The sequence below is a fragment of the Hyaena hyaena genome, unplaced genomic scaffold (genome assembly GCF_003009895.1).
Source record: "Hyaena hyaena isolate Hyena2069 unplaced genomic scaffold, ASM300989v1 scaffold_248, whole genome shotgun sequence".
In the NCBI taxonomy this organism is placed as follows: Eukaryota; Metazoa; Chordata; class Mammalia; order Carnivora; family Hyaenidae; genus Hyaena; species Hyaena hyaena.
The window spans coordinates 66,619-93,109 of record NW_024080881.1 but is presented as its reverse complement, the minus strand read 5'-3'; the positions used below and the strand labels follow the sequence as shown (position 1 = coordinate 93,109).

The following is a 26,491-nucleotide window of genomic DNA, read 5'->3' as shown; positions in this document are numbered from 1 at the left end:
CAGGCTCGCTTCGTGGGCTTTAAAGGGTTTTTTGTTGTTGTTTTTGTTTTTTTTTTTTCTTAAACAGTCTGGTCCCTGATGGGGGCCTCTCCACTGCCCCTCCCCAGTTTGGCTACAGTTCTGAACGTCGCTCGATTTTGAGCAGCTCCACCTCAAACACAAGCGTTGCACCACCTGGAGGGGAGAAGTGACGACAGAGTGAGAACCAGGGCCGCAGGGAGAAGAGAGGGGGGCAGAGGGGGGCAGGAAGGCATATTACCTGGAATCTTTGGGGGAGCTCCCCGCTCTCCGTACCCTGTCAAGGATGCACAAAGGAACAGTGAGCCGTGGCCGGGCTAAGGGAGGTGTGCTTTGCAGACATCCAGGCCGAAGCCAGGCCTCCGCCCGTTGCAACAAGAAAACCAGAAATGGAGGTGTGTCGTGGAGACAGGAAGGGGCTACAAAAGGCCCAGTAGAGGGCAGAGGGTGGGCACCGGAAGTGCCCCAAGGGTCTTGCCCTGTTCTCACCACTGGATACAGCTAGACTTGGAAGACGCATGTGCCATAACGACTGGATGGGGCAGAGGCGACTGCAGAGGCAAAGCAGTCTTCACCTTCCCCAGACACACCCCCCACACTCCCCTATCCAGGCTCAGGAAAGGCCTCTTACCCAACTCTGATGGGATCACCAGCTTCCGTTTTTCTCCCTCACACATCCTGCAGGACAACAGATGTTCAGCACATGGCGAGCACCCAGGCCCCCTGCCCCCCACCCCATCCCTGGGGCTTTCCTCCCACGATCAACCTCCTCAACCACAGCCCTGGCCCCCTGACTCACCCCAGCAGCCCCTGGTCCCAGCCCTTGATGACCTGGCCTGTGCCCAGGGAGAAGACAAAGGGCTGGTTCTGGGGCAGGCTGCTGTCAAATTCCGTCCCATCTTCCAGCTTCCCCTGTGGGACCATGGGAAGGCCGGTGAAGAGGAGGGTCCGCTCTGACACACCTCCCCACCCAGCTGCTACCCCCAAGCTGGCTCCCGACTGGTGGCCACAATCCTAGAAGGGGACGGAGCCTTGGGCAGCTCACAGAACATTGTCACTGCCTGCTGGTTCCAACCTGGGGATCAGGCAGTGAACAGCAGGGGAGAGGGGACCTGCCCAAGGTCACCCACCTTGCTGGCCGAGCCATCTGGCTTCCAAGTCCTTTCAGGTCCCCAGAAGCCCACCCACCCCAAGTGTTCCACTCCCTCACCCACCGTGTAGTGCATGTGCAGGACGTCCCCCTTGCGCGACTTGATGGGACAGTGGTCTACCCTCTTCTTGACCCCGATCTGCAGCTTCCGTTTGCCCTCGGCCCCCGCAGCAGTGGCCAGGGCACTCAGGCAGATGGACAGTACTGTCAGGACCCAGCTCAGCCTCATGTCTCTGCGGGGACAGACCCCGACCGACCGACCGGGGGAAGGGCAGGGAGGGCATGTAATATGGGCAGGTACCAGAAAGATTCCACCCCCACCGTACCTTGCCTGCCCATAGGGATCCCCTTGTCCCGGGTCACCACCCCCTCCCCCGGTCTCCGCGGCCACACTTACCAGTCCAGTGAGAAGGGGGTTTGCCCGAGGACCCCAGCAGCGGGGGGAGGGGGTCAGGGGAGGCCACAGCAGCCAGGGCCCCGCCCCTTTGCTCACCCCCAGCCCTTCCTTCCCTCCCGGTCCCCAGCTCCACTCTTCAATTCCCACCCGTCCCTTTACGCAGAGTCCAGACCTTATCTGGCTGCCCAGCAGCTGCCTCGACGGAGCGACCCCAGTCGCGCCACACCCAGTTGCCCCCCGCCCAGCATACCCACACCTCTGAGGCTGCTGCAGGGGGCCTGCCCCGAGGCACCCACACATCGCCGCTGGGTGGCTCCGGGGAGCCCCGATCCTCTGAAGGCACCCCCCAGGCCGGGCCTGTGCCTCCGCTCGGGGCGCCGCCCCAGCTCTGAGCCCTCGGGGGCCTGCGGGGTACCCAGACCGGCCCCGTGTCTGGTGGCCGCCGAGCCCGCTCCACCCACACCACCTCTCCGGGGGGAGTTCTCGGCCTACCGCGTCCCCAGGACCGGCCCCCGCGGAGACCGCCCCCGCGTGGACGCCCCAGGCCATTACCTGGGCCTACGCCTTCGCTAGGCTCCTTGACCCCACCCTTTAGAGGACGTAGTTCCGCCCCTTGCTCCGGAGCCCCGCCCTCGACAGAACTAGACCCTCTTTCCTGAACTGCAGCCACGCCACTCACCGACTGAAGGCCCGCCCCCAGTGCCTGGGCTCCGTCCCCTTCGGTCTCCAAACCCGAGGCTCCGCCTTCCACCCGTTCCAGCTCCTCCTCCAAGGGCCAGGCTCCGCCCCCCACCTGTCCTAGCTCCGTCCCCAGTCCCGGAGCTCCGCCTTCTACCGGCACCAGCTCCGAGGTTCCACCCGTCTCCGTTCCACGTCCCGCCCCGACTCCCGGGGCTCCGCCCCGTGCGGCGTGAAAACCCTCCCCCTGCGGCATCCCCAGACAGCTCCGACCGTAATCCTCAATTTCCTCCTGACCTATCCCTCGTTGACCCTCGCAGCCCCGGCCCGCTCCTGCCCGGCCTGATCCAGCCTGCCCCGTGCACCCCGGCTCCCCCCAGCCCGGGCTGTGGCCCCCGCTCACCTCCTCGCCGCGCCCCCGGAGTCAACCCCAGTCGTGCGGCCGCCTCTGCGCAGGCGCGTCATCGTCGCCACCCGGCCGGGCCACGCCGCCCGCCCTCATTGGACTGTGCGAAACCCGCGGCCACACACGCGGGGTGGGGCGGCCTTTCCCCCAGCTCCGCCCCCGCGCCGACACGTGACGACGCGCTATTTCCGGTGGAGCTGCAGCCGGTAAGGTTAGGTGAAAGTGACTTCCTAAAGTGCTTTCGGCACTTCCGGTCGAGGTGAAATTAAGGTCAGGTGAACGCGGGTTCCCGGAGCGGGTCTCGAGACGCCATTTTCTCTCGTCCCCAGGCCCTCCCACGGCGCTCTGGTTTGACCCTAGGCCTCTGCAGGCTCCACAGCCTCCAGTTAGTTGCAGCGGGAAGAGCCTGGGCTTCAGACTTGGGTTTGAGTTTGGGGTCTGCCGTCCATTGGCAGTGTGACCTTGAGCAAATTCCTTGTCCTGGTAGGATCTGGAGTCCCTGTAATGTGGGCTTGACGACACCTACATGGCAGGCCCACTGTAGGATTGCCGCCATGACGTGCCCCCCCCGGGCCCTGGCCCATGAAGATAAGTGGTCTGGCTGGGCCCATTCCCCACCCAAACTGGTATTTTCAGGGGCCTCAGCACTCAGCGGCGAGCAGTTAACATCTGGCAGTTGAACTAATGAACTTGTAGTTGGGAGGCAACAAACTTGAGTGTTAGAGAGCCGGCTTGGGTTCAACCCCCCAGGTCAATCAGTCTTTCTGAGCTTATTTTCTTAATCGAAAGAGTAAGATAATTAGCAGCGCTGACCTTAGAATTGAGGACCAAGCGAGGGGGTGCGTGTGACGCATTGTGCATGTCCAGCACTAAGTGGGCTGGGCTGGGGGATGGGAGCTCCAGGGTCCCTGACCCTTATCTGTCTCACTTTAATTGAGCTATGACATGGTCAGGGATAGCACAGCTGAGGAAACTGATTTGAAACTGGTAATCACTGTCAGGAATTGCCTCTTCTGGTTTAACCCCACTCCTGCCTAGTGCCCAACACGATCACGGCCATGCCCTCCACAATCCTGTCCATGCCCTCCAATCCGACATCTCAGAGAAGGCCTCCATTAGAGTAGCTGCGTTCTGCCTTGGGTTAACCTCTGTCCCTGAATGCCCGGCCTCCCCCAGGCAAAGCATCGGTACCCAAAGTTGGCCTTTGGTCCTCCCCACGTCACTGCATAGGAGGCCGCAGGCAGAGGCCGGGCACTGAGCTTAGGCTGGGTCAGACCAAGGTCAGGATAATCCCAAGCAGGGGCTGGTGAGGGGAGGGAGGTGAGGAGGTGGAGGAAAGTGGTTGGGGTGAGGGACATGGCTCCCAAACCAAGCCCACCAGCCACAGCTCGTTGGTAGTTCCATTTCAAGGAGGTGGGGACAGGGCAGGTGTGCGGCTTTAGAGTTAAGCTGTAGGAAGTAGCTTAAATATGGGGCAGTAAATATCAAGCGGTGCCTGCCAGAGAAGACAAATGTTCCTGGAGCCCAAGGGCTGGGACCGTAGCAATCATCCATTCCCTCCATGTGCACATGTGGAAACTGAGGCTCAGAAAGCGGGGGATGGGGGTTGGGGGGAGGGGACCGCAACAGCCAAGATCGTTCAGCAGATCTGCGTCCCACCTCCAGCTCACTGGCCATAACAGACCGTCTCCTTCCAGAAAGAAACCTTTGTGATGAGCAGGGGGGCGCGGTCAGGGCCTCCCCAGGGCCTGGATGTAACAGGACTGTGAAGAATACACGGGTCCGGCTCTGTCGACTGGATGGGGGACCTGGGGCCTCACTTCCTCCATCTGCACAATGGGAGAGTAAGACCGGGTCTGGGAGACAGTTCGGCACGGAATGCCTGAATCGCAAGGCCTGGGTGGTGGCAAACAGTGACACAGGCGGGGACAGATCGTTCCATCTCTTTTATCAGGGTTGGGGGTCACAGTTCTTACACCGAAGAAGCCCAACTCCCCAGTGTTTGCGGAGGATCGGCGCCTCAGGGAGGGGATGGTGGAGCCGGCTGGACGACGCTCACTCGCACGTGGTTGCACATCGAGACGGGACCCCTTCTCCCCCGAGTTAGTCCATGACCCCGGGCGCTGCCGACACGTCGCGTCATCCAGCTGCCCACCCTGTTGGATGGCAGCCTTGGGTGAGACCGGGGACAGCTGGAAAGGCCTCTGAGAGGTCCGGGAGCACCTTCTGACCACGCTGAGGTCTAGGGACTGGGTGCTTCTCAACATGTTGCCCTCTTGTGCCCCTCTGGGGTGTGGCCTGTGAGGCAAGTGGCCCTGCTGAGTCTGAAAGGCAACGTGTCACCTTCGCAGCTTCCGGCACCTGAGGAAGGGAGGAAGGGGTCTGTTCACGCGGGCACAGCTCAGCCCCCGTGCCCCCAGGCCCCACCCCCTTGTTACCCTCTGTGAACCCCACTGTCTCCTAACACTCCTGGCGAGCCCACCTGATGCCACCCTGTGGCCTAGCTGTGGAAGGAAGGAGCAGTGAGAAGCATCTCAGACAAGGGTGGGCGAGAGGTCCAGTCTGTCCCCTGGCCTCTCAGAGCCCACAAGGTGGGCACAAATGTCTACCACAGGGGCTCTGAGCAAGGCCCAGAGCTTTGCAAACTGGAAAGCCACCTCCCCTACGTTGACTGCAGATGCTCCCTCCTCCAGCTCATCTCCGGCCTCTCAGAATCCCCGTCAGCGCCCCTCACCTCAGCCCTTGACCCCCTCTGCGGGCATCGCGAATCCTGACGTCTGACTCGCGCGTTAGAACGTGAGCCTTGGCCTGTATTTGTTCCACACAGTCAATAGTTTCCCCTTCCCTGGCTCTTCTCCCACTGGCAGGCTCACCTTGGACCCGCTCTAAGGGCCTTGATGCCTCCCCAAACAAATGCAGCCCCTCCGCCCCTCACCTGCAGGTGTCTGGGTTGAGCTCTAAGCCCCGCCCTTGGCAACGGAGGAAGCTGCGGCGTCGGCAGCGGCAGCGGCAGGTCCGGGGGTCAGGGCGCTGGCGGCGCTGGGTGCAGCGTGGGCAGGGGGGCCTGGGGCTGGAGTGGGATGGGTGATGTCAGCTGGGGAGGGTGCTCCGGGGGCAGAGTCCCAGCCCGGAACAGAGCGGGGCTGGGGACGGTGATGGGGAGTGGAAGCCCTAGGAGGAGAAGCAACATGTCTGGGGCGGGAAGGAAAAGTCTTCCCGGCAGCTGGGGTTGGATCGGAGCACACGGGACTCGGGGGGCAGAGGAAAAGGGGAGAGGGGGACACAGTGGGAGGAGAAAGGGGGGGCGGGACTGCAGCCTCCTGCCACACTCATACACCTCCTGCCCCCTCCCTGCGTTTACCTCCTGGGGGTGGGGTCTGGGCTCCAACCCCACCTCAGCAAGAACCCATGAGACTCACCTGTCCGGCTTCACGGCGCTCTCTCTGTTTTTTGGTCTGAAAAGTAAGAGAGACAGACAGAGGCGAGGAGGAGGAGAATCAGAAAAGCCAAGCGTCCTACCCTTACCCCAGGTCCCAGGCCTAACCCACGTCCAGTCTTGGACACATCTCCACTGTGGTGTCCCACCATGCCCAGCGCCCCCCACGCCTGGTCTCGGGGAGCGCGGAAGTGGGGCCCGGCCGGCACCTGCATTCACACTGGCTGTGTTCTTCCAGGGACATCTCACCCAGCTGACTGCTCGGGTAACGGATCATGAGTATCTGTACTCCAGAGATCGAGGAGAAGCAATGTGAGAGAGACCATGAGAGACAGAGAGGAAGGGAGTGCTCCGTGGGCTGGAGAGAGAACAGCTCGCCCGCCAGCCGAGGCTCTGGCCATTCCTCCCACCGCCACCCCTCCCTCCGGAGCACCAGCATCCGCCCCAGCAGGGCACACCCCACCCGCCCCAGTACCTGCATTCGGACTTGGTGCTGCCCAGTGGGCACGCACTCCAGGCCGTCGTCAGGGCAGCAGCCACCACAGCGCTGCACAGTCACACAGCTGGGCACCAGCTGCTTGGCCACGGTGCCCATGAGCTCCACGGTCAGGGGCACCACCACCTCCCGGGGCTGGCAGGTGGCACGGGCATATACGTCTATCCATGACACCACTGGGGGCAGATGCATAAGGGTTAAGTCCCCGCTGGCCTTCCTGCAGCTGCTCCCTGGTTCCCGTCTCCCCTGTACCCCGCAGCTGTTCTCCGTAATCCCTGTGCCACAGCCACCCTCCACCAGCTCCCTCTCTGCCCTCAAAACCTGGCTTCCCCTGCCCAGGAACCCCACTGTCTCAATTTTCTCTTCTGTGAAATGGGCAGAATAAAAGTTTGCATCCTAGAGCGTGGCCGTGATTACACAACATTGGGGGGGGGGGCAAACCTTGATGCTGGCTGGTGTAGTGGTTGTTACTATTACCTTTCTTCTGGTGGCCCAGGGTATCAGGCTGGGAAACAGGGCCCTGTAGGAGAGGAGAGAGCTGAACTCAAAGCGCTCTCTAGGAAAGGCTAGGCGGGTCGCTGTCCCCAGGGCTCTGCCCTTGCAGTCAAAAGGCTTCCGCTCCTCTAGGACATTTTTCCCGATTGCTCTGCTCCTGGGGTCACTAGCTTTACCTGTCCTCTCCCGGCCACCTGGGACCTGCCCTGGCCACGACGCGCCAGGCGCACTCTGCCGGTGGCAGGCGGTGACGTCGAATCTCCAAGCCTGGGGCCCGGCGGATTCGGAGGCCTCAGGTCAGGAGGGGGGCACAGTGGGCGCCGAACCAAGTCCTGCGGGGCACTGAGCGGCTCCGCCCCCGGTCGAGCCCAGGGGACGGGGTGGGGCAGGGGAGTGGCCCGGGGCTGGGCTGGCGGACTGGCGGGCTGGCGGGCAGGGACTCCTCCCGGGGGATGCCCTGGCCGGATTCCCGCCACGCCCCGGTCCGCAGCCCCGACCCCGCGGATCCCCGAGGCCGAGGCCGCTCCGCGTCTCCCCACTTCCGCCAACCTTGAGAGAGGGCACGGCGGCCGGGCGGGATGGCGGGGACGCACGTACCTGGGCGGGGGCCAGCTGCAGGAGCGCGGCGAGCAGCAGGCGGCGGAGCAGGGGGCTCATGGTGCCCGCGGGGGCCGCGCGCCGGGGGCGCCCGCATCGCCCTAGCCCGGCGGCGCGGGGGGCGGCGGCAGCCAGAGCCCCATCGCGCGGGCCCGGGCGCGGCGGGCGGGGGCCGGGCGCGGGGGGCGGCTCCTCCGCGGCCCCCTCCCGAGCCCTGAGCGCAGGCAGCGCAGCGCAGCGCAGCAGCGGAGGCCGGAGGAGCCGGGCGGGCGGGCGGCCGGTGGTGGCGGGCGGCGGCGGGGACGGCGGGGGTGGCGGGGGGCCGGGCCCGGGCTGGCGGGCGGGCGGCTCATGTGACCCAGACACGCGCTCCCCACCGGGCCGCGGGGCGGGGGCGGGGCGGGGGTGGGGGGGGCGAGGCCGCCGCCGGGGCCCGCCCCCTCCACACACCCCACTCCCGCCGCAGCAGGGGAAAGGGGACGCACCGCCCAGGGGGCCGGGCTCCCGGGTCGCAGCCGCCAGGACCCGGAGGGCGGGGTGCTGTCCCCCGGAGAGGCCCGGGACGGGGGCGCCGAGCCTGAGGCAAGGAGCTGGACGCTAGCTCTGAGAATCAGTTTATTGCAAGCGTTTTGGGGTAGTGGGGCGTCCCCCGGGGTAGCGAGGAGGGAACACAGAGGAGGCCCCGTTCTAGTGGGCCGCTCCAGGGTCGGGGCCCGTGCCGGTGCCGGGAGGCACGATCCCTGGGCCAGGTCGGGGCTGCGGCTGCTGGCTCTGCAGTCGCTCCTGGAGCTTGGCTCTGTTGGCCCTGCGGGAGAGAGCACCTGGGCGGTCAGGCAGAGGATCTGGGAGGGTGAGGCCAGGACAGTAGAGAGAAGGCAGGGCAGAGCAGGGACGGACCTGGCCCGGGCCCGTGTGTCATTGTAGATGGCTGTGATGATCCGGTCCTTTTCGTCCATGAAGCCACGGTGGACCTGTTCCAGTTTCCTGCAAGGGCGCTACAGTTAACCCCGGGCTTCCCAACCCCTACTGTCCCGCGGATCCACTCCACACCCTCCACGCCACTCTAGGGTCTCAAAGCTTTCCATCTGTGAGGACCTCCGCCTAACTGCCTGTGCTAGGTGGCGAGAGGGGGCCCAGACGGGCTTATTCAGGGTCCACTGGTGACCCAGGGCCCTGGCTGTCCTGTTGAAGGTGGTGATAGCAGCTCTGAACATCAGGGTGTTCCTCACAGGAGACTAGAAAGAGTGTTACATTGAACTCCATCACTGAACTAGGCAGTGGGTGCCAGCCTTTAGGTGTCTTTGTTATAGAACCTCAGAACGTCTGCGATATGCATGAAACAGAGGCAGGGAGACAGCCTATGGCCAAACAAGCGGGGATAGCTGCGGGTGAGGCCCAGTTCCGAGGTTTTTCCTTCTGGTGCACGATTTTGGTTGGCCCTAGCACACCCTGGCAGCCAGCGCCAAAGATTCAGATTCAAATGACAAAACTCTGCAAATGACAATGTTCGCCTTTAGCGAGTGTAGAGCTGCCTTTGCCAAGTAAGGAGAGGCTCCAGAGACCGGTTTAGGGCAGTTCTTAGCTTGAGAGGCCCAAAAGTGCAGGCCCCGGGGGTGGTGTGCTTGCGGGGGCTGACCCCACCGGCTCTCCCCCACGCCCCTCCCTCTGCCCATCACCCCAGGGAGAACGCAGGGATGCACCTGAAAGCAACATAGTGCAGGCCCATGCCCGCCAGCATGATCAGGAGACAGTACCCCAGCACTCGCTGGTTGTGTTTGTGCTGCTGCTGCCTCGACTCTGGTCCCTGAGGCCTCACACCGTGAAACTGGGCCCAGTATTGTGCATTGGGGGACTCCCAGGAGCTGCCGGGAGGGAGAAGAAAGGACAGGGTGGGGATGAGGCTCCCTGGGAGACCCGCGCGGGAGGGGGGCAGGCCAGGGCAGGACGGCTGTACCTGTGTGCTCGTGCAGACCCGGGATGCGCTGTGCTTCCTGAAGACTTTGGAGAAGCCGCTGAGCAGAGCTGCCGATCATAGCTGAGGCGGCTCTGCTCCCGGCTGAGCACTTGGTACGCTTCACTCAGCTCCACGAAGCGGCTATGCAGGGCCGGGTTCCCAGGGTCCCGGTCAGGGTGCAGCTGGGGTGGGGAAGGACCCCAGGGTCTTTTCCCGCATCCCTTCCCCGTAATGTCTACCCACAAAGGCTCAAATCATTCCCAGAGGCCCTGCCTGGACAGTAACCCTCACTGTGAGGCCTGCCCACCCCGAAGGCCAGAGAGTCAGAAAGCACAGACTCCTGCCCCCTCCCCTTGTCCAAGCCCTCCCCACTGGCTGCCTGGTTCTCGCCATATGCTCTGGTCTGAGCTTTCCCAAGAGCAGGCGGGTCAAAAGAACCAAGCCCAGCCCATCACACAGAACCCCTGATTCCTACCCTCAACCTTTCCTCCCAACGAGCCTAACCTCTGCCCTTGAGGCTCCTCTCGCTCTCTATACATGCAAAGGGAATGTGGCACCATCCAGAGTGGGCCACTCAGCACCATTCTTGGGAATCTCTAGTGTACCCCCTCCTCCCTGCCTAGAGCCACTGGTACCTCTTTGGACTTGGAGAAGAAAGCTCGTTTAACTTCTTCGGTGCTGGCACTAGGGTGCACCCCTAACAGTTCATAGTAGTTCCTGGGGCCAGACCTGTGGAGATAGGCCCAAAACTGCAGGGGCTGTGGAAAGAGAGAGACGACTCCTCCCCTCCCCCTCCCAGCCCCGCTGGGCCACACTCTTCAAGTCAGTGACCAGGAGGTGAGGAAGCTGAGGCTGCAGCCAACGGAGATCTCTCTCCAAATCGTCCCACCTTTTTTGAACACTTCAGGCATGGTGCAGATCAGAACATCTCATAGTGTAGCCCTCAGACTCCTTGGGTCAGAAACACCCAGAGAGCTTGTTTAGAAAAACAGGTTCCTCAGCCTCACTTCATTCCTGCAGATCAGAATCTCCAAGGATTTCGGAAGGCCCCGGAAAACCTCCAGGGTTTGAAAACCCCCCAGCCCCAGCCCCAAGCCGCCAAGTGAGCTATATCCAGTGATGCTTGACCACTAGAGTTGTGAAAAGAGCACTGAGCTTGGCTTGGACTCAAATTCCACTTTTGCCACTTAACTCGCTGTATGACCTGAGGGATTGTCCCTTAATCTTTGATCTTGTGTCCTCAGTAGTGAGGGTGAGGGTTACCTGAAACAAGCCCGTACAGCACCTGACACCAAGTACAGAGATCACGGCTATCATAGTACCCAGGTCCAAGCCTAGAGCTGGGCAGGTCCCCCTCAACCCACTGAATGACGGGGGCCATGCCCCCGGCCCCCGACTCACCGCTGCCCGGTGGCCGCTGAGAAGAGCCGGGTGGGAGGGCTGCGGGGCCACAACCGGCACAGGCACAGGGACAGCATGGCGACAGGCAGACGGCTGGTGAAAGGAGGCCACAAAGAGCAGTACATTGGGACCAGGATGGGACCAAAGGGGAAGGTCCAGCCCCATTTACTCGCGAAGGTAAACTGAAGCAGGCTTGGGGGACCCAGGGGCAGTGGGGCCTCCTTTACTCAGGACCAGACCCCAGAGTCCTGAATCTGCCCCTGCTTCTGACCCGGGCGTCCCGGGCCCTCCGCCACACTGGTCTGGGCGTCCGGGCCGACCCGGACGCCGAGACCCCCTCCCCACCACCCTAGGGGGAGGCGAAGGAGGGGTCACGCCAAGCCCCGCCTCCGCTGCGCTCACGGATTTCGGCCACGGCCATCTCCTCCGCCTATTCAGGCCCCACCTCCATGTTCTCATTGGCCTAGATGCCCAGACCACGCCCACCGAGCCGGCCGCTCCGGACGTGCGTCGGAAGGCCCCACCCCCGCACCCCCATTGGCCTTTGGCTTCTCGGGTCACCCAACCAGGTAGAGGCCCGCGGACCTGCGGAAAGACACCGGCGTTGCCTGGCCCTCCGTGAGGCTGTCGGCCCGGCTTCCGTGGCTCTGTTCCCAGAACGTAGCTGTTACTCTGCTCCGCAGCGGGGTTTCCTTCATAAAGCAGCTTCCACCCCATAGGAGACCCCGACCCTCACCACAGCCTTCGCAAGGAGGCACGGTACTCATCCCAGTTTGCAGGGGCTGGGTTTCTTTGGGGGTTTTTTTTCGCCCCAAGACACTCTCTCACACACCCAGGTCTCTCCCAGCGCCCCATCTCTGTCTCACCAAAACAGCAGATGCCAAGGGAATCCAAGAATAAAATCCTTTATTGTCTTTCAAGTTGTGATAGGGTTGGGGTCTAGGGCGAATGGGCGGGGACTTCCTGGACCTGGTTGTAGAGGAAAATAGCGCCTTTGGCCGAGGGGCAGAGCTCAGCCCACATTTCGGTCTCCTGCAACCTCCGCACCCTCTGTGGGGAGAAAGTAAGCCCCCTGACGTCCAGTCCTGGGGTCCTGAGCCTCAGAACCCTTTGCACGTCACTGAAGACACGTTAAGAAGACTGAAGAGGTTCCCGGCACCCCCCGCAGCGAGGCTTTGTGGCTCAGGAGGAAAGCTCTGAGATTCGGCGGCCCCATCTGACCCAGCCCCGGGGGGCCAGCCATGCACCACCAGGCGTCCATATGCCCCAACACTATATAGCTCCCTGTCCAAGCAGGACACATTTTGCTCCGTCACACCTGTGTCTCCACGAAGATGATTCCCGTGGACTCATGGGCCTCAGGTCCCCCACTCACGTAGTGCGTCTTCACTTGCTCAGAAGTCAGGCTGCACCTGCACAAAGACGTGAGTGTGGCTTGGGGAGCACCCAGTCCCCAGCAGGTCCTTGTTCCCAGCTGCCTCAACCTTTCCCTTTACCACCCACCTACCCCAGGACCTGGGACCCCAAACCCCAGAGGCTCACTCACTGGACATAGAACTCAGCACTGGCACGGCCGGCACTGGTCTCATTGCGAGCAATGCCCAATAGCCGGGGCTGGCTCAGGGTGTGCAGCGGCACGTTCACCTGGGGGGGGGGGGTCCACCAGTCAGTGCCCACTGCCCACATCCCGGCCCCTCTCAAGGGAGAGCAGTACCCTTGTACAGCACTTTACAGCGTACGGTCCAAGTGTCCAGAATCACAGACTGTCAGATCCCGGGCATGTTCGTGTTACAGATGGGAAAGCAGAACCTGAGATCTTGAACAATTGCTCAAGGTTACCCAAGGTAGGTCCAGCGTAACCGGGACTCTCATTTACTCCTCCCTTCAACGGACAGGGGGTGGCGGGTGGGAACAGGCAAGACGTTTCTCATTGTTCCCCTTGTAAAGAGGAAGAGCTTGAGGCACGCGGAAATGAGGGCTAGAATTCCACTCCACTTGCATCTAGCTGCAAAGCCAAGCTCTTCCCCCTCAATTCCAGATGCCTGCAGACCCTCCCACCAGCCCACACCCGTGGGGTTCCAGCATGTTCTACCCCCTCCCTTCTTGCCCACCTGTCGCCCCCCCCCCCCCCCGCCCCGCCACTCACCTCATCACAGATCTCCTGGAGAACACTGGAGAAGAGCTCGTGCACCACCAGCTCCCCAGGAAGCTCTTTGTGCAGGGGGCCGTCACCAGGGCACAGGGCCTGGGAGAGGTCAGGCTCAGCCCAGTTCCCCATCTCTTCCCGCTCTGCCTCCCCACATGTTTGCTGGCCCTGAGGGCCCGGTTAGGCACAGAGTTAAGAGTCTGGTGGTCCCCCGTCCTGGGCCCGACTTTTCCAGATGGACAAACAGAGATCCAGCTAGGTCCTCTGCCCACCCCCACCCCCCACCCCTCCCCATCATTCCCTAGTGGTCCATGGGTCTGGGACAGGGGTCAGTGGGGAGGCTGGGGTTTGCCCTGAGCAGACTTCCAGAGAAATACTAGGCCAATCTCCCCTTTAAGGGATGAAGAGAACAAAGCTGAGCAGAGTCTCTCTGCGTTTGCATCCAGTCTGGCATCTCACCTGAGGCTCAGGGTGCCCACCGGGCACATCCACCAGCCCAGGTGCCTCAGCCACCTGCTGAGAGCGACGCAGGAAGACGAGGAAATTATCAGCGGTGGCCAGTGTGGCGCCAACCCCCAGCGGGTCTGCCAGATAGGCCTGCTTGTCACCCCAGTCAGCGGCCCCCTGCTGTCGCAACCAGGCAGCTGAGCTGGCCCAGTTAGTGCCCAGGAAGTCTTGGTAGGAAGTCAGGCCCAGGCGCAGGAGCAGCTGTGGCCCCTGTGAGCCACTGGGGGCCAGGATGGCTGAGTGCAGGCGGAACTTGGGGGCGTCAAAGAGCCAAGGCTGAGCCTGCAGTCGGCTCTCCCAGATGGCAGCGATGGCCTTGTCCCCTCCTGGCAGTGGGCGACGGTCATAGTCTGGGCTCAGCTCAGCCTGTACTTGCTCCTCCCACAGCCCACCTGGGGGGCACTGCAGCAGCAGGGACACTTCAGGGTCCATAGTCTGGACGGGGCAGCTCTGGGGGGACGACACAGCCGGGCTTGTCACCCCGAGAGCCTCACAGCGACCCTTGGCCCTGGCAGCCGGCCCCCTCTGCCACAGACCTCCTGAGGGTACCCCCACAGCCCTTCTGTACCCCTCTTGACCACTCCCTGGGCAGTAAAGTGTCTTATCCCAAGAGCCCTGAGATCCCTGCTGTCAGACATCCTGGGACTCACGCGCATCTCAACCACCCAGAGGTCCTGGGTCCAGTCACCCCTTTATGCCCATTTCTCCCAAACCCAGGATCCTGCCTTCAACCTCTGATGCGCCAGGACCCCTTCCAGGGTCCGGAAGCTCAAACCTCCAGCCGGCACCCACCAGCTCCCGCAGGCTCCGCCCCTTCTCCTGAAGCGGAAGTGCCCGCCCCTTTCTTCCTTGGCTTCCCATTGGCCGCTCCCTGCGCCCGGGCCCTCGCGGGTCGTCTGCTCGGCTCCCGAAGCTGGTGAGCCTGCTAGTCTGTCTCCCTCTTCCCGACTCTGTCTCGGCCTGCCCTGACGCTGCCGCCCCGTTAGCCTGGACGCCCGGCCCCCTCCTCAGGCTCCCTTTGCGGGGCAGACTCGCGAGACTGGAGCGCGGGGGCTCCTTTTCCCTGGGATCCGTGGCGACCGCAGTGTGACCTTGGGCAAATCTTGCATGCTGGGCCTCAGTTTCCCTATCTGCACCAGAGAGTTGGGGGTGGGAAGTGAATTTACTGAACTGAATGTCCCCGTCCCAGCTCTCACATCCTGAGGCTTGGTGGCTTGCTGGGCGGGGTGGGGACACGAAAGGGTCTTTAACAGCCCCCACCTTAACGCTGTACCCAGCAGGTCTTAGCCATGAACTCCCGTGGAGGAAGGCGGCAGGAAGCTGCAGGACCCAGGGGTAGAAGGGCTCACAGACCCCGGGAACAGGTGCGCCCATCCCACCCTCACCCCCACTTTCTTGGTGGGAGGGTAAAGGAGGAGGACTCAGCCCTGGCTCCCTGGAATATGCTAGGGGGATGGGAGTGGCCGCTGATGGGTCTTGCTCTTCCCAGAGAGCGCAGGGATTCCTCTCCCTGCACTATCCCTCCCTCTGCAGCGGGTCACTCAGAGTTTGGGGCGGGTGGCAGGGAGCACCACAGGGACCAGGGGCCACCTCTGGGCTCTTACAGGACCGAGATGTGCAGCTGTCCAAGGCTCTGTCCTACGCTCTGCGACACGGGGCCCTGAAGCTGGGGCTTCCCATGAGGGCTGGTAAGTGAGAATCTTAAAGACTGAGGTGAGGAGTGGTTGGAGGAAGGGAGCAGTATGAGCCTATCTGTGACTGTCCTACCCCATGGCCCCTATGGGGATGGTACAGAGGGCACATCCTCTCCATTTTCAGGGAATCCCGAGGCCTAGAGCCCAATATCATGTATGGAGCAAACTGAGAGAGGACCCTCTGTCTAGGCCATGCCTGCTGATATCTCTTGTGCAGTTGCTCAATAAACACTGACCCCAAGAGTGGGCCTTGGGTGGGGGCAGGTATTGAAGTAACCGGTGTTTACTGAGTGTCCACTCTGAGAAGGGTACTGTGCTAAAAAGGGTCACTTTATCTTTGTGACCCCCCGTGAGGCAGATCCTGTTCCCATGTAAGTGGAGGAAACCGAGGCCCAGAGAGGGGAGACTTTCTGAAGGTCACACAGAGGAACCCCTGTGAGCCCCCAGCCCAGGCTCTGTTCTGGTTGCCTGTGACTCCCCCTGTTCACTGTGGTGCAGGCCAGAGCGAGCTCAGCTCCTGCCTGTCTGCAGATGGCTTCGTGCCCCTGGGCACCCTCCTCCAGCTGCCCCAGTTCTGCAGCTTCTCTGCTGAAGATGTGCAGCGCGTGGTGGACACCAGCCAGAAGCAGCGGTTCGCCCTGCAGCCGGGGGACCCCAGCACCGGCCCTCTCATCCGGGCCAATCAGGGCCACTCCCTGCCGGTGGGGAGCGAAGGGGCCACGTGGGAGAGCCAGGTGGGACCCCTGCCTGTGAGGGGGGTCTCACCGCTCTCTATGCCCCCATTCATGCCAGGTACCCGAGTTAGAGCTGATGCCCCTGGAGACCCCCCAGGCCCTGCCCCTGACGCTCGTCCACGGCACATTCTGGCAGCACTGGCCGTCCATCCTGCTCAAGGGCCTGTCCTGCCGGGGAAGGACACACATCCACCTGGCCCCAGGACTGCCTGGGGACCCTGGCGTCATCAGTGGTCAGTGCCCCTCCCCAGCCACTCCCTCCCACTTTGTCCTACTAGGTCCCTTTTCAAAGATCAAGCTCCCTCCAAGGACAACGCCTCTTGCCCGAGGCCACTGCATGCTCTGCTTGCTCAGGAGCCCCTTCCCTACACTGAGCCTGCCCGGGTTTGAAGCCTACAACCCCGAGCACCCTAGGTCCCAGCTCCAATTGTCTCCTCAGGCATTCGGCCAAACTGCGAAGTGGCCGTGTTCATCGATGGGCCCCTGGCCCTGGCAGGTGAGTCTCCACCCAGCAGGGACTGGCCTAGGGCTTCAGAGAAGGCTTAAGTCACATCTCCAGCCCTGTCCGCAGATGGAGTCCCCTTCTTCCGCTCTGCCAACGGAGTGATCCTGACCCCGGGGAACGCCGATGGCTTTCTGCTCCCCAAGTACTTCAAGGCGGCCCTGCAGCTGCGTCCTACCCGTGAGAACCACCACTCTTCTAGTCTTGGCTCCTGGCTCCTGTGCCCTCTGCCCTCTCCTCTTTCCCAGCTCCCAGCCCCAGGCTGAGTGAGGTCTTCCTTTCCCTAACCAACGGCTGCCTCTGTCTCAGGAAAGTCCCTGTCCTTGGCTGGTAATGAAGAGACCGAGTGTCAGAGTGGCCCCGAGCACAGCTCCAGAGGAAAAAGGATGATCCGACAATAAAATATTTATTTAAAAAAAAAAAAAAAAAGAAAGAAACGTAAAAAAGATGACAAATTCCAGTTTGGAACCGTGAATTCTTCTGCAGCTACAGCCAGCCTTCCCGGTGCGCTCAGGGACTACAGCTAGGCAGGCGTGTTGGTCTTGGTCACTCAGACAAGGAAAGGGTGGGCATCGTACGAGCTCACAGCCCACCCTCTCTAGCCTGGGGGATGGCAGAGTCTGGTCCAGTTAGGTCCCTGGTCTGCACAAAGCCAGTGACATCAGGTGAGTGTGCCCAGCTCAGTGTCTGTCTGGAGAGGGTGTGTGTGGGCTTAGGAGTGGCCATAGCAGGTAGTGAGCAAAAGTGGGGACAATGGGACAGGCCTCAGAAAGCCTCGTGGCCCCCTGTGAGCTGCAGGAAGAGGTCCTCATCCAGTTCTTCCCCGCGGGCCCGCTCCCGCGTGGACAGGAAAATGTAGCCCCCGATGTACTCGTGCACGATGCGGCAGCTGGCGGACACACAGCTGAAAGCCACGTTGATGTGCTCATCGAACTCGATGGCCACCTGCGGAGGGAGCAGCCAGGGGGACCGCTGGGGGTGGGGATAAGGGAGCCGCCCAGGTCCTGCCCCAGGGAGCCCTGGCCACGCCCCCACCCGTCCTGGCCACGCCCCCACCCGTCCTGGCCACGCCCCCACTCGCCCTCCCGGCCCACCTGCCGGATGTCCCAGTTGACATTCCACTGGCGCATGTTGCTGAAGCGCCAGGTCTTGACCACGTCGCCCACGGCCAAGTCGATGCGGATCAGTCTGTTGTTGGCGATGCCCAGGATCTCGTCCTTCCTGCTGCCCTTGAACCTAGTGCCCAGGGAGGACAGAGTGGGAGCAAGAGCCCTGCCCCGCATGGGCCCCGAGCACACCCCCAGAGAGCCTGGTGCGAGCTCCCGAGCCCGCTGTGCTCATGTCATTTCCGGTCTCTGGTCCTCAAGCTCCTCATCTGGAAAATGAGGGCTAACTGATAGCAAGCATTATCCAAGCCTTTGGCAGCATCAGGCAAACTGTCCAGGCCTTTCAATAACAACTTCTGTGGGGACCACCGTCATCTGCTGCCTGGCTGTCTCTGCGGGCTGGGAAAAGGTCCTCGCAGCGGACGGTGGCCTGGGGAGGGACCGGGCTGCGGCAGAGCTGGGACGGGAGCCGGGACTCCTGCCCTCCTGCCTGGTCTCTCGCTCTGGGGTTTGCTGCGGGGGTGCAGGATGGTGGGGCGCCCGCACAGAGCAGGAAGGGGGGCTTCGGGGTCCCCCGCTCTAGGCAGGAGGGGAGGGCAGAGTGGGCTGGGGCGGGCCGTACCTGACCACGACATAGGAGATGCCAAAGTCGGGTAGGGACTGCCAGGCCTGGATGAAACGCAGCTGAGCCTCGGACAGTGAAAGTTGGGCCACGTTCTGATGGGCTTCCAGGATCCGTGGAGTGAGCTGCGGGACCACATTGGTGAGGGGCGGCCGACGTCCCTGAGACAACCCCCCCCCACCCACTGTCTGTCCCCATCAGGGAGAGTAGAGTCTGAGCCTGGAGCAGGGGCAGGGCCTCCACAGCACACTGTGTCACTACTCTGGCGGCTAGGAGCTGGGCCAGGCCCTGAGGTAGACTCAGGCAGCTGGGCCGTGACCCCTCCCATAGGCTGGGGACTGGCATACTCAGTCTCAAGGACATGGGTAGGGCAAGGAATGAGTGAGCACGCGGCTTTCTAGAGGAAGGCTCTGTGGAGATCCAGGGACCAGGGGAGGCTGGGTAAATGCCATGGCCATTCCCACCACCCACTTCCTTTGGCACCTGCTTGGCCTTGAACTTCCGCTGGAAGCGTGGGGCCACAAGGCCATAGGGGTTGAGGCCCTCGGCCGAGGCGTCGGGGCCCTGGGGGTGGCTGCCCGAGCCTGTGCCACCCGTCCGCTGCAGGCTGAGGAAGGCCAGGATGGCCTGCACCTCGCTGGCGTAGCTACTGTCCGCCATGGTGCGGCCCTTCGAGGCCAGCCGGCAGCCGGCCATCCAGTGGGCGTACTGCTTCTCCTGGGGTGTGAGGAACAGGGGACAGCGGTGAAGGGCTGGCTGGGCTCTGGCTTGGCCCCCTGCCCTGGTCTCCATCCCCACTCCCGCTTCAACCTGGTGCCGAACCCTTCCCGGCCCTCACTTACATCCTGGCACCGCAGGTAGATCTCGCTCATGCCCTCAGGGGAGGGTACTAGGAGTTTGATGCAGAACTTCTGGCCTGAGACATTGACATCGGGGACCACCTCACAGCCTAGAGGGAGGCAAAGGGGTGGGTAGGAGGCTGGGGAGGGGGGCTCTGCCTGAGAAGTCCTTGGGAGAATGCCAGCCTGGCACAGCGCCTCAGGACCGAGGGTAAATTCCTCTGCCCTGAGGGGGAGACTGAGGTGGGCCAGGAGGGCCCCCAGCCACCTCCTGTCCTTGTCCCTGTCCTGGCCAGCTGTCCCTTGCTCACCCTTGAGGTTGAGCTGCTGAATGGGGTCCCCCGGAGCCTCCTCCTGGCTCTTGTAGTAGGACAGCGTGGTCTCCTTGAACACCACCCAGTGCTGGCGGTACCCTTTTAGGGTCAGCTTCCGGGGCCTAGGGGGGAGGCGGGTTTGTGACGGGCCGTGCTCTGTCTCCACACTGGGCCCCCTCCAGCGGCGCCACCAATCCTGGGCCCAAACTCACCGGAAGATGCGGAGATGGTCCTTGAGTTCTGGGATGGTGGTGAGGTTGTCCTGGGGAGAAGAGGAGTCAGAGGTGGGCCAGGTCCCCGCACTTGACCCTGACCCTGACCCCAGCCCCTGCCTGAGCCGAGCTCTTCCTCACCAGCACGTCTGTGGACGCCGACCCCTCCAGCTTCACCTCCAGGTTGTTCAGGGCCGCATCCAGGTCATCCAGCCCTGGGTCTGCGGCGGCCGGCTCGCCCACCTCCCCGCTCTGGGACAGCTTGTTGATGTGATACTGGGGTGGGGGGGCACAGGGCCAGGGAGGGCTGGGTGGGCAGCCCAGGAGCCCGCAGAACCCGAAGCGGGGCTTCCCCCCACCCTGGAAGACCCTCCCATCCCTGGGTCTGGCCCGCGCCCCGGGCCCCCCAACCCCCCTGGCCCCCCCGCCCGCCAGGCACCTGCAGGGCCGCAAACACCATCATCTCCTCCTCGGTGCAATCGGTCTCCTCGAGCAGCAGATCCCACCGCGCCTGCTCGTACAGCTGGGTCAGCCGCACCGGGTCTGTCTGCAGCGGCGGGGGCGGGGGGGGGGATGAGGCTGGGTTGGTCAGTGCCCAGTGCCCCCAGCACCCTGTGCACCAGGACCCCTTGAGCCTCAGCCTCCAGCCCCGCCCTCTGCGCAGTGCCAAGTTCGTCTAGTGGCCCCGCACGGGCAGCAGACCCCAACTCTAGCCGTGTGTCCTGCCCGGGCACCTATCTCCCTGTAAAGCTTCCTGGACCAACACTGACTGCGTGCCCACTGCGCGCCCATGGGGGCGGAAGGGGGACCGAGGAAACCAATCTACGAATAGGTAAGGTGATTCAAGACTGTGATAAAAGCAATCAAGCAAGTAGCTTCACTCATGACCTTGGACAACATCTCAAGGATGATGGTGATGAGAGAGGAGGGAACCGGGGCACGTGCAGCTCCTCTACATGCAGAAGCATTCAGGGAAGTTTCCTTGAGATGTCAGACTGCCCTGCGGCCCGAAGGATGGCAATGGGCCACTGAAGGTAAGAGTGATAGGGAGAACCTTCCAGAGAGAAGGAACAGGGAGCGCAAAGCCCAAAGGTCAGGAGACCAAGCCCAGGGTCCCCCTGAAACCCGCCACAATGACAGCAAAGGCATACAAAGGGTCAACCCAATAGGGCAAAGGGTGAGGGTATTCCTGAAGGTGGGGTTTGCTGACGACATTTTGGAAGATGAAATGCAAAACCAGGAATGGGAGCGGAGTTACGGGGAGAGCGAGCCAGGATGCCTTGCTCTGCGGTGAAGGCACTAATGAGTTTAGAAAATAGGCAGAAAACAAACAGCAAAATGGACACAGATCTGGACCAAGGCATCCAGGACACGTGGCGGCCCTTGATGCGGGGGATCCTCTGGCTGAGAGGTGAGGGTGGGCTGTGGAGGGAGCGGCGCTCCCCACTCCTTGCAGCCCAGTGACATCTGGCAGATGACATCTGGCAGAGATTGACTCTCTGGAGGTGGCGAGCCAGGGGGACCCTGCATTTGGGAGTCTAGGCACAGCTGGGCGAGGGACTGCACTGTGCTGGAAACATGAATTAAGAGAAGTTGACATTCTGAAAGGTGAGACACGCCCAGCCCTTCCCCACCGTCACCCAAGATGTTGGCAGTGACCCTTCCATTCCCAGTCGGGAGATCAAGCTGGGTTCAGTGCTGAGAAATGGATGAGCCAAAGAGAAAACCCCTATGAAGAACGGCATCCTTACCCCGGGGCCCCCAGCACACCCCCAGAGTGCCAAGCCCTATTTAGCCACTCAGGGGTTTCAGTGGCTTCCTGGAGCCTTGTCTCAACATGAAAGGGCAGGCAGGGATCACCCACGTGTAAGGAAAGTTGCTAGCATCAACTACGGAGACTAAGGTGAACAGAAGAGAAAGAAGAAAACTTCAACCAGTTAAAATCCTCCAAGAGACAAAATGCTGTGCTCGTAAAACAAGATCAGGGCACCGTGTTAAAAAGGAGCATAATTATAAAGGTGTAGTAATTAAGACCGCAATCCAGCTGAAATTGATATTTGTATGTGTGTGTGTGTGTGTGTGTGTGTGTGTGTGTTATTATGGGTACTCTGGGGTGCCTGGATGACTCAGTCGGTTAAGTGTCTGACTTCAGCTCAGGTCATGATCTCGCTGTTCATGAGTTTGAGCCCCGCGTTGGGCTCTGGGGTGACAGCCCAGAGCCCGGAGCCTGCTTCCGATTCTGTGTCTCCCCCTCTCTCTGCCCCTCCCATGTTCATGCTCTGTCTCTCAAAAAGAAAACATTTTTAAATTTTTTTAAAAAAAAAGATTCTTTCTCTGCCCCTCCCCTGTTCATGCTCAATCCCTTTTTCTCTCTCAAAATAAATATTTAAAAATATATGGGGATCCAATGAACCTGGTATTATTTATTGAAAAGAGCATCCTTTCTCCAGGGACCCTGGGGTCACCTTTGTCCTAAGTCAGGGGAATGTAAATGTACGGATCTCTCTCTGACTCTCGGTGCTTCCATTGGTCAGTTTATCTCTCCAGCTGGTTTCCAGATCTAAATCCTAAAGTTAAAACAATAAAGCTTTTAGAGAAAAATAGGAGTGTATCTTTGTGATTTGGAATTTAAAAAAAGATTTCTTAAACAGGATACAAAAGATATCAATCATAAAAAAATCTTTGAGGGGCGCCTGGGTGGCTTAGTCGGTTAAGCGTCCGACTTTCGCTTAGGTCATGATCTCGTGGTTCGTGCGTTCGAGCCCCGCGTCGGGGTCTGTGCTGACTGCCAGCTCAGAGCCTGGAGCCTGTTTCAGTCTGTGACTCCCTCTCTCTCTGACCCTCCCCTGCTCACGCTGTCTCTCTCTCTCTCCTAGAAATAAAACATTAAAAAAAAATTTTTTTTAAATCTTTGAAAATAGAAAGGGGATTATATTAAAATTAAAAAGGTCTTTTTATCAAAATAAACCATCAAGAGAATTGAAAAGGCAAAGCACAGGGTGTGAAGATACAGTCACCATATATTTATCGGACAAAGTATTACTCAGATACAGAATATATAAAGAGCTCCTATAAAGCAATATGAAAGACAAGCAATTCAACATTAAAAATTGGCCAAAAAAAGTTGAACAGAAATTCACAAAAGAGGATATCCAAATGGCTAGTAGCCATATGAAAAAGGGCTCAACCTGATTAGTCATCAGGGAAATTGAATTAAAGCCACATAGTGAGTGGGTTTAAGCACGTCAGTGGTTTTCTGGGGTTGGATGTGGGACGGGCAGTTACTACAAATAGCATGAGGAAACTTCTGGGGTGATGAAATATCTTAAAACTTGATTGTGGTGATGGCTAGACAACTAAGTAAATTGACTAAATATAATCAAACTGAATGCTTACACTGAGTGATTTTGTTGGCATGTAAGTTACAGCTAAGAGAAGCTGTTAAACAACAACACCAAAAAATAAACAAAAAACCATACGAGGAACCATTATATCCCTCCTAGAATGGTTACTACAAAAAAGATAGGAAATGCCAAGGATTGTGAGTTCGAGCCCCACATTGGGTGTAGAAATAAAAAATCTTAGGGGCGCCTGGGTGGCTCAGTCGGCTAAACATCTGACTTCGGCTCAGGTCATGATCTCATGGTCCGTGGGTTCAAGCCCCGCATCGGGCTCTGTGCTGACAGCTCAGAGCCTGGAGCCTGTTTTGGATTCTGTGTCTCCCTCTTTTTCTCTGCCCCTCCCCCGCTCGTGCTCTGTTTCTGTCTCAAAAATAAATAAAAGTTAAAAAAAAATTTTTTTTTTTAAATCTTAAGGGCACCTGTGTGGCTCAGTCAGTTAAGTGTTGGCTCTTGACTTCAGCTCGGGTCGTGATCTCACAGTTTGTCAGTTCAAACCCCATGTCTGGCTCTGTGCTGAGAGCACGTAAAGCCTGCTTAGGATTCTCTCTCTCTGAATCTCGCTCCCTGCCCCTCCCCCACTCATGTGCTCTGTTCTGTCAAAATAAATAAACTTAAAAACCTTAAAAAAAAATCTTAGGGGCACCTGGGTGGCTCAGTCAGTTAAGCGTCTGACTTTAGCTCAGGTCATGATCTCACAGCTTGTGGGTTCAAGCTCCACGTCAGGCTCTGTGCTGATGGCTCAGAGCCTGGAGGCTGTTTCAGATTCTGTGTCTCCCTCTCTCTTTGTCCCTCTCACGCTCATGTTCTGTCTCTTTCTCTCTCAAAAATAAACATTTAATAAATAAATAAATAATCTTTAAAAAAAAAGAGAATGACACCATAAAGGTCTACATTTTTTTCTTTGAAGAATCAATCCATGGGGTCTAATATCTACTGAGCTCCAGAAGAAAGGAACAGAAACGTGGTAGGGAGGAAATTATTGAGGAGATTATTTAGGGTATTCCTTCAGCACTGGAAGACAGTTTTCTGATTTGAAAGGGCTCAGCAAGTGTGCAGGCCAATCAATGAAGATAGATCCATATGAGGACATATTATTAAGAGATTTCAAAGCATCAGGAGATGAAGAGAAGATTCTAAAAGCTTCTGGTACCTCCCTTCCCTGTCCAAGAAAAAAAGAAAAGTGGGGCGCCTGGGTGGCTCAGTCGGTGAAGCGTCCGACTTCGGCTCAGGTTATGATCTCGCGGTACACGAGTTCGAGCCCCTCATCAAGTTCGAGCCTGCATCAGGTTCTGTGCTGAGATTTCAGAGCCTGGCGCCAGCTTCAGATTCTGTGTCTCCCTCTCTCTCTGCCCCTCCCGTACTTATACTCTGTCTCTGTCTCTCAAAAATAAATAAAACATTTAAAAAAATGAAGGAGTAAGTCCACAGAGGAACACAGAAGATCCAGGAACCAAGAAGTCCAGTAGACGAATTCCCAGGAAATAGAAAATAGGAAATAGAAAAGTCCAAGGACAGTAGGCTGCAGGGCTCGCACTCTACCGTTCCAAGAGAACAATAGCACTGACTGATCACCTAACACGATCTACCAGTTTGAACTGTGGTTAGAGGGGCTTGGCTCTGGGACTTCCCACTTCATCATGTGAAGACCCCAAAGGAGAAGCCCAGCCCCACATAGAGGGTATCTAGCCAGCCATAGGGGGAGGGGGTCCCTCTGCTAACTGTGCAAAATTAATAGAAAAATAAGAAAATAAAATACAGCAATTGTGCACTATAAGAAAATGTTGTTTTTAAATTTTTATTTATTATTTTTAAAATGTATTTAAAATTTTTTTTAATGTTTTTTATTTCTGAGAGAGACAGCATGAGCAGGGGAAGATCAGAGAGAGAAAGGGAGACACAGAATTTGAAGCAGGCTCCAGGCTCTGAGCTGGCTGTCAGCACAGAGCCCAACACAGGGCTTGAACCCACGAACCGCAAGACCATGACCTGAGCCAAAGTCGGACGCTTCACTGACTGAGCCACCCAGGCGCCCCTTAAATTTTTATTTTAAAAACAAACAGAACAGGGGCACCCAGGTGGCTCAGTTGGTGAAGTGGCCAGCTTTGGCTCAGGTCATGATCTCATGGTTTGTGGGTTTGAGCCCCGGATCGGGCTTTGTGCTGACAGCTGGGAGCCTGGAGCCTGCTATGGATTCTGTGTCTCCCTCTCTCTCTGCCCCTCCCCCACTCGTGCTCTGTCTGTCTCTTTCTGAAAAATAAATGAATATTTAAAAAAACAACAACAAAGAGAACGGGGGCTCATTGGTAAAGCATGTGACTCTGGATCTCGGGGCTGTGAGTTCAAGCCCCCTGATGCATGTAGAGATTACTTAAAAATAAAATCTTGAAAAAATAAAAACAAAGAGAACAAAGACCCTCTGGATTTTAGATGTTAGACGAGAAACCACATAGAACAGTGACCCCGTCGGAAAGGAAATAAACACGTAGAATCCCCAGCTTACTGCCCAGAGCAAGCCGGGCATATTCTCCAAACTAAAGAAATGTAGCTGAGCATTTGGTGAGTCCTTGGCAGCTAGAATTCACAGGACGGAGGACTGGACAGGAGAGAGCTGCGCAGAGAGAAAAGTTCTGAAGATCAGTAGAGGGCTCCTCTTGAAACTTTAGCTAAGCACCAATCAGCGTATGTGTGGAAGGAAACTATCCAAGGCTGATAGAAAAAGAAACATTTGAAAGGATCCAGGTGGAACATTTACGGGTGGGAATGGTTCACACCCCCCAAAAGCCAGATTAGAGAAACCTCGTGATGTGAGGCACACTGCACAGAGTTCTCAGAAGGCAATTGCCTCAGCCCTGGGGTAAATTAGCCCTAGATTAGAGGATGCTTTCGTCCTGACTAATTAATATTCACAGAAAGTCTTGGAAGGATCGAACTGTCTCCAAGTCGTTTAACTTCATCCCTCAACAAAGTTTAAAATTAGTTAAAGAACTACCAAAAAAAAAATATATATATATATAGCACCCAAGAAGATATAAAGATGGAGTGTCTGGCATCAAATAAAAAATGACCCAGCAGAGAGCCTGGGTGGCTTGATCGTTAAGCATCCAACTTCAGCCCAGGTCATGATCTCACGGTTCGTGAGTTCAAGCCCCGTGCTGACAGCTCAGACCCTGGCGCCTGCTTTGGATTCTTTGTCTCCATCTTTCTCTGCCCTCCCCTGCTCCCGCTCTCTCTTTCTTTCTCTCTCTCTCTTTTTTTTTTTGTTATCTCACATTTCTTTTCTTTCTTTTTCTTTTTTTTTTTTTTACAAATAGTTTATTGTCAAATTAGTTTCCACATAACACTCAGTGCTCATCCCCACAAGTGCCCTCCTCCATGCCCATCCCCCC

At 58.9% G+C, this 26,491-nt stretch overlaps 7 protein-coding genes across 18 annotated transcripts in view; 1 reads left to right on the top strand and 6 right to left on the bottom strand.

Annotated features, from left to right (window-relative positions):
- Nucleotides 1-31: 31 nt before the first annotated feature.
- Nucleotides 32-2,755, bottom strand: FKBP2 (FKBP prolyl isomerase 2). 6 transcript variants are annotated; one of them, XM_039244703.1, is made up of 6 exons: nt 2,647-2,755; nt 1,233-1,401; nt 818-930; nt 650-696; nt 260-295; nt 32-174 (listed from the first exon to the last, which is right to left on the bottom strand). In XM_039244703.1, exons 1-6 carry the CDS (start codon nt 2,706-2,708, stop codon nt 113-115), a joined length of 489 nt encoding a protein of 162 aa, XP_039100634.1. In that variant the 5' UTR covers nt 2,709-2,755; the 3' UTR covers nt 32-112. The 6 variants fall into 6 exon arrangements, with proteins under 6 accessions (XP_039100634.1, XP_039100638.1, XP_039100636.1 ...); XM_039244707.1 differs by lacking the exon at nt 2,647-2,755 and adding an exon at nt 2,245-2,311; XM_039244705.1 differs by lacking the exon at nt 2,647-2,755 and adding an exon at nt 2,118-2,207.
- Nucleotides 1,683-2,620, bottom strand: LOC120240105 (collagen alpha-1(III) chain). The gene has a single exon (XM_039244697.1). It carries the CDS (start codon nt 2,497-2,499, stop codon nt 1,702-1,704), a length of 798 nt encoding a protein of 265 aa, XP_039100628.1. The 5' UTR covers nt 2,500-2,620; the 3' UTR covers nt 1,683-1,701.
- A 1,823-nt stretch (nt 2,756-4,578) lies between the features above and the next one.
- Nucleotides 4,579-8,080, bottom strand: VEGFB (vascular endothelial growth factor B). Of its 2 annotated transcripts, none has more exons than XM_039244702.1 (7): nt 7,674-8,080; nt 7,059-7,101; nt 6,561-6,757; nt 6,295-6,368; nt 6,069-6,104; nt 5,585-5,719; nt 4,579-5,010 (listed from the first exon to the last, which is right to left on the bottom strand). In XM_039244702.1, the coding sequence occupies exons 1-7, from the start codon at nt 7,731-7,733 to the stop codon at nt 4,989-4,991; spliced, it is 567 nt and encodes a 188-aa protein (XP_039100633.1). In that variant the 5' UTR covers nt 7,734-8,080; the 3' UTR covers nt 4,579-4,988. The 2 variants fall into 2 exon arrangements, with proteins under 2 accessions (XP_039100633.1, XP_039100631.1); XM_039244700.1 differs by having other exon boundaries at nt 5,585-5,820; nt 7,674-8,079.
- A 195-nt stretch (nt 8,081-8,275) lies between these two features.
- On the bottom strand, nt 8,276-11,513 carry DNAJC4 (DnaJ heat shock protein family (Hsp40) member C4). 2 transcript variants are annotated; one of them, XM_039244699.1, is made up of 7 exons: nt 11,431-11,513; nt 11,029-11,121; nt 10,263-10,356; nt 9,628-9,809; nt 9,374-9,535; nt 8,571-8,657; nt 8,276-8,478 (listed from the first exon to the last, which is right to left on the bottom strand). In XM_039244699.1, exons 2-7 carry the CDS (start codon nt 11,103-11,105, stop codon nt 8,361-8,363), a joined length of 720 nt encoding a protein of 239 aa, XP_039100630.1. In that variant the 5' UTR covers nt 11,106-11,121; nt 11,431-11,513; the 3' UTR covers nt 8,276-8,360. The 2 variants fall into 2 exon arrangements, with proteins under 2 accessions (XP_039100630.1, XP_039100629.1); XM_039244698.1 differs by lacking the exon at nt 11,431-11,513 and having other exon boundaries at nt 11,029-11,414.
- A 404-nt stretch (nt 11,514-11,917) lies between these two features.
- Nucleotides 11,918-14,496, bottom strand: NUDT22 (nudix hydrolase 22). 3 transcript variants are annotated; one of them, XM_039244695.1, is made up of 6 exons: nt 14,474-14,496; nt 13,634-14,131; nt 13,175-13,273; nt 12,575-12,672; nt 12,347-12,440; nt 11,918-12,078 (listed from the first exon to the last, which is right to left on the bottom strand). In XM_039244695.1, the coding sequence occupies exons 2-6, from the start codon at nt 14,111-14,113 to the stop codon at nt 11,968-11,970; spliced, it is 882 nt and encodes a 293-aa protein (XP_039100626.1). In that variant the 5' UTR covers nt 14,114-14,131; nt 14,474-14,496; the 3' UTR covers nt 11,918-11,967. The 3 variants fall into 3 exon arrangements, with proteins under 3 accessions (XP_039100626.1, XP_039100627.1, XP_039100625.1); XM_039244696.1 differs by having other exon boundaries at nt 14,457-14,476; XM_039244694.1 differs by lacking the exon at nt 14,474-14,496 and adding an exon at nt 14,332-14,467.
- Nucleotides 14,497-14,542: 46 nt separating this feature from the next.
- On the top strand, nt 14,543-17,028 carry TRPT1 (tRNA phosphotransferase 1). Of its 3 annotated transcripts, none has more exons than XM_039244919.1 (8): nt 14,543-14,597; nt 14,962-15,045; nt 15,288-15,369; nt 15,874-16,076; nt 16,168-16,342; nt 16,549-16,605; nt 16,681-16,791; nt 16,921-17,028. In XM_039244919.1, exons 2-8 carry the CDS (start codon nt 14,971-14,973, stop codon nt 17,010-17,012), a joined length of 795 nt encoding a protein of 264 aa, XP_039100850.1. In that variant the 5' UTR covers nt 14,543-14,597; nt 14,962-14,970; the 3' UTR covers nt 17,013-17,028. The 3 variants fall into 3 exon arrangements, with proteins under 3 accessions (XP_039100850.1, XP_039100849.1, XP_039100852.1); XM_039244918.1 differs by having other exon boundaries at nt 14,959-15,045; XM_039244921.1 differs by lacking the exon at nt 14,543-14,597 and having other exon boundaries at nt 14,626-15,045; nt 15,907-16,076.
- The window catches only part of FERMT3 (fermitin family member 3), a 21,538-nt gene continuing 12,045 nt past the window's right edge, over nt 16,999-26,491 (bottom strand). Inside the window, exons 7-15 of the mRNA XM_039244917.1 lie at nt 20,144-20,251; nt 19,846-19,980; nt 19,705-19,754; nt 19,490-19,614; nt 19,182-19,288; nt 18,823-19,056; nt 18,340-18,464; nt 17,706-17,847; nt 16,999-17,556 (exon numbers count right to left, since the gene is read on the bottom strand). Coding sequence (XP_039100848.1) covers nt 17,377-17,556; nt 17,706-17,847; nt 18,340-18,464; nt 18,823-19,056; nt 19,182-19,288; nt 19,490-19,614; nt 19,705-19,754; nt 19,846-19,980; nt 20,144-20,251 — 1,206 coding nt within the window. The 3' untranslated portion in view covers nt 16,999-17,376. The remainder of the gene's footprint in view (nt 17,557-17,705; nt 17,848-18,339; nt 18,465-18,822; nt 19,057-19,181; nt 19,289-19,489; nt 19,615-19,704; nt 19,755-19,845; nt 19,981-20,143; nt 20,252-26,491) is intronic.

Excerpts from the sequence above, each read along its gene's own strand:
- NUDT22 (XM_039244694.1), bottom strand. Across the intron at positions 12,441-12,574 it reads AGTGCTGAGTTCTATGTCCA|GTGCAGCCTGACTTCTGAGC; the intron begins GTGAGTGAGCCT and ends GTCTTTGTGCAG. Across the intron at positions 12,079-12,346 it reads TCATCTTCGTGGAGACACAG|AGGGTGCGGAGGTTGCAGGA; the intron begins GTGTGACGGAGC and ends TTCTCCCCACAG.
- DNAJC4 (XM_039244698.1), bottom strand. The coding sequence starts at position 11,153 with ATGTACTGCTCTTTGTGGCCTCCTTTCACCAGCCGTCTGCCTGTCGCC. Across the intron at positions 9,810-10,262 it reads TCTTCTCCAAGTCCAAAGAG|CTGCACCCTGACCGGGACCC; the intron begins GTACCAGTGGCT and ends TCCCCACCCCAG. Across the intron at positions 8,658-9,373 it reads CTGCACTATGTTGCTTTCAG|GAAACTGGAACAGGTCCACC; the intron begins GTGCATCCCTGC and ends GCGCCCTTGCAG.
- TRPT1 (XM_039244919.1), top strand. The coding sequence starts at position 14,971 with ATGAACTCCCGTGGAGGAAGGCGGCAGGAAGCTGCAGGACCCAGGGGT. Across the intron at positions 15,370-15,873 it reads GGGGCTTCCCATGAGGGCTG|GCCAGAGCGAGCTCAGCTCC; the intron begins GTAAGTGAGAAT and ends ACTGTGGTGCAG. Across the intron at positions 16,077-16,167 it reads ATCAGGGCCACTCCCTGCCG|GTACCCGAGTTAGAGCTGAT; the intron begins GTGGGGAGCGAA and ends CATTCATGCCAG.
- LOC120240105 (XM_039244697.1), bottom strand. The coding sequence starts at position 2,499 with ATGCCGCAGGGGGAGGGTTTTCACGCCGCACGGGGCGGAGCCCCGGGA.
- VEGFB (XM_039244700.1), bottom strand. The coding sequence starts at position 7,733 with ATGAGCCCCCTGCTCCGCCGCCTGCTGCTCGCCGCGCTCCTGCAGCTG. Across the intron at positions 6,758-7,058 it reads CCTGGGCCACCAGAAGAAAG|TGGTGTCATGGATAGACGTA; the intron begins GTAATAGTAACA and ends ATCTGCCCCCAG. Across the intron at positions 6,369-6,560 it reads AGCACCAAGTCCGAATGCAG|ATACTCATGATCCGTTACCC; the intron begins GTACTGGGGCGG and ends TCTGGAGTACAG.
- FKBP2 (XM_039244703.1), bottom strand. The coding sequence starts at position 2,708 with ATGACGCGCCTGCGCAGAGGCGGCCGCACGACTGGGGTTGACTCCGGG. Across the intron at positions 931-1,232 it reads TCCTGCACATGCACTACACG|GGGAAGCTGGAAGATGGGAC; the intron begins GTGGGTGAGGGA and ends ATGGTCCCACAG. Across the intron at positions 296-649 it reads GGTGATCCCATCAGAGTTGG|GGTACGGAGAGCGGGGAGCT; the intron begins GTAAGAGGCCTT and ends CATCCTTGACAG.